The following is an 8,267-nucleotide window of genomic DNA, read 5'->3' as shown; positions in this document are numbered from 1 at the left end:
TCCATCTCCAAAGCATCGTCATGATCACCATCGTCACCGGCTTGACACCTTGATCACCATCGTAGCATCGTTGTCGTCTTGCTAACTATTGCTTCTATGATTATCGCTACCGCTTAGTGATAAAGTAAAGCAATTACATGGCGATTTCATTTTATACAATAAAGCGACAACCATATGGCTCCTGCCAGTTGCCGATAACTGTTACAAAACATGATCATCTCATACAACAATTTATATATCATCACGTTTTGACCATATCACATCACAACAAGCCCTGCAAAAACAAGTTAGACGTCCTCTACTTTGTTGTTGCAAGTTTTACGTGGCTGCTATGGGCTTCTAGCAAGAACCGTTCTTACCTACGCATCAAAACCATAACGATTTTTCGTCAAGTGTTGTTTTAACCTTCAACAAGGACCGGGCATAGTCAAACTCGATTCAACTAAAGCTGGAGAAATAGACACCCGCTAGCCACCTGTGTGCGAAGCACGTCGGTAGAACGAGTCTCATGAACGCGGTCATGTAATGTCGGTCCGGGCCGCTTCATCCAACAATACCGCCGAATCAAAGTAAGACGTTGCTGGTAAGCAGTATGACTATTATCGCCCACAACTCATTGTGTTCTACTCGTGCATATAACATCTACGCATAGACCTGGCTCGGATGCCACTGTTGGGGAATGTAGTAATTTCAAAAAAATTCCTACGCACACGAAAGATCTATCATGGTGATGCATAGCAACGAGACGGGAGAGTGTTGTCTACGTACCCTCGTAGACCGAAAGCGGAAGCGTTATGACAACGTGGTTGATGTAGTCGAACGTCTTCGCGATCCAACCGATCCAAGTACCGAACGTACGGCACCTCCGTGATCTGCACACGTTCAGCTCGGTGACGTCCCTCGAACTCTTGATCCAGTTGAGGCCGAGGGAGAGTTCCATCAGCACGACGGCGTGGCGACGGTGATGATGAAATTTACCGGCGCAGGGCTTCGCCTAAGCACTACGACTATATGACTGAGGTGTGTAACTGTGGAGGGGGCACTGCACACGGCTAAAAGATCAACTTGTGTGTCTATGGGGTGCCCCCTGGCCACATATATAAAGGAGGGGAGGGAAGAGATGGCCGGCCCAAGGGGGGCGCGCCAGGTGTGGGGAATTTTACTAGGACTCCCCAGTCCAAGTAGGATTCCCCTCCTCTTTCCTATTCCTAGTAGGAGAAGGAGGGAAGGAGGAGGAGGAGAGAAGAAAAGGCCCCCCCAACCCTAGTCCAATTTGGTTTGGGCTAGGGGGGCGCGCGCCACTCCCTGGCCGGCCTCCTCTCTTCCACCACTAGGCGCATGAGGCCCAATAACTTCCCGAGGGGGGGGGGGGTCCGGTAACCCCCGGTACTCCCAAACTCACCCGAAACGACCCGAACCATTCCGGTATCCGAATGTAACCTTCCAATATATGAATCTTTATGTCTCGACCATTTCGAGACTCCTTGTCATGTCCGTGATCTCATCTGGGACTCCGAACAACCTTCGGTCATCAAATCACATAACTCATAATACAAATCGTCATCGAACGTTAAGCGTGCGGACCCTACGGGTTCGAGAACTATGTAGACATGACCGAGACACATCTCCGGTCAATAACCAATAGCGGAACCTGGATGCTCATATTAGCTCCTACATATTCTACGAAGATCTTTATCGGTCAAACCGCATAACAACATACGTTGTTCCCTTTGTCATCGGTATGTTACTTGCCCGAGATTCGATCGTCGGTATCATCATACCTAGTTCAATCTCGTTACCGACAAGTCTCTTTACTCTTTCCGTAATGCATCATCCCGTAACTAACTCGTTAGTCACATTGCTTGCAAGGCTTGTAGTGATGTGCATTACCGAGAGGGCCCAGAGATACCTCTCCGATACACGGAGTGACAAATCGTAATCTCGATCTATGCCAACTCAACAAACACCATCGGAGACACCTGTAGGGCATCTTCATAATCACCCAGTTATGTTGTGACATTTGATAGCACACAAGGTGCTCCTCCAGTATTCGGGAGTTGCATAATCTCATAGTCTGAGAAACATGTATAAGTCATGAAGAAAGCAATAGCATAAAAACTAAACGATCATTATGCTAAGCTAACGGATGGGTCTTGTCCATCACATCATTCTCTAATGATGTGATCCCGTTCATCAAATGACAACACATGTCTATGGCTAGGAAGCTTAACCATCTTTGACTAACAAGCTAGTCAAGTAGAGGCATACTAGGGACACTCTATTTGTCTATGTATCCACACATGTACTAAGTTTCTGGTTAATACAATTCTAGCATGAATAATAAACATTTATGATGATATAAGGAAATATAAATAACAACTTTATTATTGCCTCTAGGGCATATTTCCATCAATGTGCCGTAGTAGGTGGTCCTCCTACGTCACCATGTCGCCATCCCCTTGGGTGCCAGCTCCAACATCGTCAGCTGATCTAACAGTGCCTTACCGTCCATGACCATGTCGCTCCCTCGTTGGGGCCCACCACTGCCTTCATCACCCCCTCTTGTCGCATCAGGCCCATGGCGGGCCCGGCCAGACGGGGACGGGCCGAGCAGTCCCATCCTTTCCATCATCACAATATTCCTTCATGACAGTGGTTGCGCCCATACAATGTCGCCAGGGATTGATCCCTCGCCCTAGAGACTTGAGGGAGGGGCATGGCGCCTTCTCGGGGCGAGAAGCCGAGGATACGACTATCCGAGGTCTGCCCTTGGAGCTCTCGATCCAAATCACCTGGTGAAAGACATCGAGGCTCGACCACGACCTACCCAGCCAACATGGGGTCGTGTTGCAGTGCTTAGGCCGCCAACAAAATTTCACACAAGAAATCAAACAAAATCATCCATGCCCAAAGGAGGGAGGTGGAAAACAAAAATGAGGCTTATTGGGTTGACATCGGGTGCTAGAGTCACCCATGGTTAAAGTGGTCGAGAAGCCGCGACATCCATTGGGATCGCCATAGCCATCGATGCAACCTCTAGTTCCTCTACGCGCATCCTATAACAAATAGAGGGGTGGCGATGCAGTCTCCGGTGCAAGGGACTCATCTGAGGGCTTCCTTATTGATGGAGATGGAGCGGCGGCGTGGCCTTGGTCGGCACATGATGAAATACGGCGGATGATTGTGTTTGATACTGAGCGCCAGGGCTAAAGAGTTGTGGTGCTACTCGACACGCTATTAGATGGGGTAGCGGTGCTGGTGCAAAGGGGAGAGGCATGAGAGCATGCAATGTGGGAGAAGCAAGAGTGGTATGGGACATTAGGTTTTTGGTGTGTTGTGGGCTTCCTTTTCTAGCTTGTTTCACATGAAGTTTTGGCTTTTTACGTTTTTTTGCAAACCCACGGTAGAGGTTAGATCAATAGTGAACAAAAGCACGTGAATGATCGAACACTAGGAGCTAGTGGCCACGAGCGGACCATCCCGGGTAGGCCCAGGATGGCGAGTTCTTCACTAACTCTAAACTCTGTTACTACCGAGATGTTGCATTTAGATATAGTATAAAAACGAAAATAAGATCACACGCGATTGTCGATGAAAACATGAGTACAGTCTCTTCCTAATGAATTGAGACTTGAAATTATCAAGCGGCAAAACTTTTTCCTTGATGCGAGCATCGAATCATCATTGAACCAACACAAACAATAAATCTGAATGCCCATTTAGTTCCTACAATTTGTGCGCCAGAATCTACTGAGTTAACCTATGAAGAGAAAATAACCAACATTTTTGTGGTCTCATATATCTTGTTCATAAACATGGAGTGAAATCAACACCTTCCATCCTAATTATTTTAACCCATCCTAAGTTAAGCGGGGCACACGACGACTGCCCTAGACTCGATGTTTCCTGCTTGTCGTCTCCCTCTTAGGCTAGGGACAGGAGTCACCTGCTTCTAGAGATGCTTTTGAGGTAGAGAACACGAGAAAGATAGAAAACAAGATATGTGAAGCCGGCACGTACACATTTATACACATGCGGGGCCACGCCAGCGAAAAGACAGTCACTGACCGGTAGCGAGGGACGACGACAACAAAACACGTCGGATCCCTCAGAGCAACACATCTCTACGTGCATAGTAAGTAATGAACATATGTCTTGGTTGAGTTACTCTACGTGTGGGGCTACGATGACAGCGGATGGCGACATCAAAACACTTATTGCAGCCCTCGCAACGACCCATTTCTACCAAACATATCAGGTGAAGAGATGTCCCGATTGAGTTGTTCTGGATCTATCTAGCGAAGGAACCTAACATTTTTGTTCCTCATAAATCTTGGTCATAACTCATAAACATGGAAAGCCCTAAAAAAAACTCATAAACATGGAATGGAATCAAGTCCCTCCATCCCATTCATTTCATTATAGGGAAGAAATGAACACTTTCCATATGCCAATAGCCCGCCAACGCCAGCGGCCAGCCGGCGGCAACCAACGGTAACATCGGCCGCGCGCGCGCCCGGCGGCACAGCGCACTGCTATAACCACTCGTCTCTTCCTCCCCCGCCGCGACCCCACCCCACCCCACCCCACCCCCACCTACCTCCCTCCCCCCCCCCCCCCCCCCTCTTCAACGGCTACCAGAAAAACGCCGGAAAAGAAAAGAAAAAGAAAGGGAAAGCGGGGGAGGAGACGACAAGCCCGAGGCAGGCGCCAGCCAGCGACCGAACCCTAGCTGCCAGCCAGGATGGGCAAGCTCCTCTGCGACTCCTCCCCCGGCGGCGGCGCCGTCGCCGTCGCCGAGGCCCTCCCGCCCTCCCCCGCCCCTGCCTCGCCGCCGCAGCTCCTCGCCTGGGCCGCCCCCGAGCCCCCCGCCGGCTGGTCCGCCGTCTGGGCGCTCGACGACCAGCAGCGCCGCCGCCTGCTCCGGATCTGGGAGCGCGGCGTCGCCTGGAAGCCGCCCCGCCAGGGGGGCGACGGCCCGGAGGCCCCCGCCCCCGCCCCCGCCGTCGTCTTCCGCCTCGACCACGGTGGGGAGGTCGAGTCCGACGGCAATTGCCTCTTCACCGCCGCGCGGAGGGCCGCCGCCGCCAAGGCCGAGGCGCGCGAGCTCCGGCACCGCGCCGTGCGCCGCTTCGCCGACGTCTACGCCGCGGCCGAGGCCTCCGACAGGGGCGCCGTCGACGCCGCCGTGCGCCACCTCTACGCGCCGGATCTCAAGGCCGGCTGGGGCGTCCACGTCGTCCAGGAGGTCAAGCTGCTCGCGCCCAAGGCCGACCGCGACGCCCTCGACGCCGCCATCCAGGAGCTCGTCGGCATCGGCATCCAAAGGTACCGTGGCTGCCCCGCCAATCCCGGATCTAGTCTTCCTGCTCGCGCTCGAATCTATTGCTACCATGCGTGTCTGGATCTAAAGACACCGTCTTTCCTTGGAATCACGCGGAATTCGTCTTCCTGTCTTGCGTTGATCCGATCCCCTTTGCTGTCGAATGAAACAAGTCTAGTCTTTTGTGTCTGTTTACATTTAGACCTTGCGTTTCTTGATTCTTTCTTATGTCAATTCGCGTAAGAACACCAATTGATGCAATTTCAATGCGTCATGAAGCTGCAAGAATCGCCTCACATGGTGTGTTTGTATTCTAGTACCCCGCATAAATTGGTCAACGAAGGAATCATGGTTTTACTGTTGCCACCCTGGCATGGGCTGATGTAGTGGCAAAGTATGGACCTTCCAAGTAGATGATTGATATCCAGCCTGTTAATTGTGCTGTAGTACATTTTTTGGTACTACTACCATTTATGCTTCTTGCCTGGCACTGGTACAATTGTAGTACATCTCAATTAGAATATCGAGTTGATTTTTTTGGTACCATTATGCTTCTTTCATGTTAATTATATGTGCTTATCTTCTTCATTGCCTTGCAGGGAACTGGCAGCCGAGACTATCTACAAGGAGAGATGTATCGCTGTCGACGATGGAGATAGTTGGGCCAAGTACATGTCCATTTCTGGTTCTGCGGAGGATGAACATGACATAATCACCCTGCAGTACACAGAGGAGGGCTTGCTGACCATCGATGAGAACCGGGATGGGCGCGCGGCTGCGTTTGGTGATGATATTGCCATCGAGTGCCTTGCCACCGAGTTCAAGAGAGAAGTTTTCGTGGTAAATTCAATAAACTCGCTGATATGATGTTTTTTTTCCTCTCATTTCTGTTATTTCTGTCAATAGAACTGGCCACAGTTGTATGCAGCATTTTACATGTTGATCTGATTGAATCTTTTATTTGTGCGGCATTGACAGGTGCAAGCACATGGCACTGATGCAATGGTTGATGAGGATAACTGCGTGTTCTTCCTCCCTCACCTCCCTAGAGGAGAAATCTGTGATGTGCCCATCTTTCTATTCATGAAGGGAACAGGTGCGTTGTTGGTTGGCAGTCTTGTTGTGCTTTCTTCTGCAAGTCAGCCTTAGCTGATGAGTTTTTTTTTTTTGAGGGAAGGCCATCATGGCTAGCTTTATTAGATCAAAAAACAATTACATTAAAGAGTGTCTATCTCTTCAGTTTTGTTTCCTGTTTCTCTGTCTAAGTAGATACCCAAATCTTTGCCTGCAGCATGGTGTGGTGCTGGTGCGGACCATTACGAGCCATTGATCGCCACCGTCCTCCAGCATGTTACTCCAGACAAGGCAGCTGTTGTACTTTGAGGAAGGGGTTGTTGTTGTAGTCTTTAGTCGGCGATGCAGTCGAGCCAATTTTGTCACCGGAGCTAGAGTGCCGAATTGTGGAGCAACATCTATGCCCAAGAGGAGAGGATAGATGATCTGTCTAACTGTGCATTTGCAGGGTCTTGCCTGCTCCTGAAGCTGTGTACCTTTTTTGTATGGCGTTTTCTGTTGTTGTATGTTGGTGGTATGGTAGGTTCTGACTGCTGCTAGAGATTGAGCGAGTGATAGAAACACCGATTCTAGCTTCTTGTTGTTGTGCGCCCCATTGTTGGCCGGCATTTTCCATTTGATTCTTTTTGTGAGGGATTCACCATTTGGCGGTTGCCTGCTCGTAGGAGCGAGCATATGCTCGGACAGTCAGAATGGAACCGATTCATTGAATTTTTTTGGTGTTGGGGTGAGGTATTTCTTCTAGCCAGCTTTCCCATGTAGCCCCCTGTTCTTGTACTAGCTTTGTTCACAAACATGTGTACAACTGGTACTTGTAATAATGGATGATGTGTTTTGATTTCACATGGCCGTATATTGCAACCACAAGAGCATATCCTTGATAGCAGTTTGCGCGTTGTGGAGTTTGACCATCATTTTTATAGCAGTGTCACGATTTGTGCTTTCCCTCTTTCTTTCTTTTTTAAGAAAAAGCCATCGTGACTAGCTAGCTTTATATTAAGTTAAGCAATCATCCACAATCAATGATAAAATATAAACAGGACAAAGTAGGTGGATTATCCCTCCCAACACGAGTTAGCTCATAAGCAACTGCATTTGACTCCCTATTACAATGTTGAATGATGACCTTTCCAAAGTCTAGGATAAAATGCTGATGAAGATGATGCCGAGTCCAAGTTCATAGCCTCCGCCACTGATATACAACAATCAGATTGAACAAAGAGGGAGTGGCAGCCCAACCGGCAACCGTCACTCAGCGATGAAATCACGAGCAACATCACGTGTGATCGTACCGCTGGTGCCCGTATCTTCGTCCGAGTTATGTGGAATGATCAGAAACCTTGTGTGGAATTGCGGCAATGAGAATCAGCCAGGAGCCAAGATTAGGGATGAGATCGTTCCTGGTACTAAATTGGTCACAAACGTGCACATTGGAACTAGTAATAATGAATGGTAATAAAACGACGAGGTTGTATGACTTAATCTGCAGAATCTTACTTGCTTCAAGTTGTGCTATGTATAATTTTTGGTTGTTTCGAGAGATATTTGGCTATTCCAATTTTATAGTTTTACAGTTGGTGTGTTGCATTGTTGGTCTGGATTCAACTATACCTGGCTGGCAACGAAGAAGGAAACAGACCGTAGATTCTTGATCACTGCATCATGATTTTGGACGATGAAGAGTACTAGGTTGATCCCTGCACACTGATTAATAGAGTTTGTCCAACAAACAAACAATGGTGATGATGCCTGATGCCGATCTGTTTCATAGTATGTTTCTTTTTTTACGGATCTACGGCGGGCTTACGCCGGTCTGAACCATTTTCATTATCATAAGTAAGACTGATATACAAACATAACGGCTGCACCC

At 48.9% G+C, this 8,267-nt stretch overlaps 1 protein-coding gene across 1 annotated transcript; it reads left to right on the top strand.

Annotated features, from left to right (window-relative positions):
• Window positions 1–4,626: 4,626 nt before the first annotated feature.
• LOC123077213 (uncharacterized) lies at window positions 4,627–7,240 on the top strand. The gene is made up of 4 exons (XM_044499439.1): window positions 4,627–5,328; window positions 5,923–6,163; window positions 6,302–6,419; window positions 6,615–7,240. The coding sequence occupies exons 1-4, from the start codon at window positions 4,745–4,747 to the stop codon at window positions 6,704–6,706; spliced, it is 1,035 nt and encodes a 344-aa protein (XP_044355374.1). The 5' UTR covers window positions 4,627–4,744; the 3' UTR covers window positions 6,707–7,240.
• The last annotated feature ends 1,027 nt before the right edge of the window (window positions 7,241–8,267 follow it).

Source organism: Triticum aestivum, chromosome 3D (assembly GCF_018294505.1).
Source record: "Triticum aestivum cultivar Chinese Spring chromosome 3D, IWGSC CS RefSeq v2.1, whole genome shotgun sequence".
Lineage (NCBI taxonomy): Eukaryota > Viridiplantae > Streptophyta > Magnoliopsida > Poales > Poaceae > Triticum > Triticum aestivum.
Note: the sequence above shows the minus strand (reverse complement) of the source record. Positions and strands in the feature narration are given on the sequence as shown.

Excerpts from the sequence above, each read along its gene's own strand:
- LOC123077213 (XM_044499439.1), top strand. The coding sequence starts at position 4,745 with ATGGGCAAGCTCCTCTGCGACTCCTCCCCCGGCGGCGGCGCCGTCGCC. Across the intron at positions 6,164-6,301 it reads TCAAGAGAGAAGTTTTCGTG|GTGCAAGCACATGGCACTGA; the intron begins GTAAATTCAATA and ends CGGCATTGACAG. Across the intron at positions 6,420-6,614 it reads TCTATTCATGAAGGGAACAG|CATGGTGTGGTGCTGGTGCG; the intron begins GTGCGTTGTTGG and ends CTTTGCCTGCAG.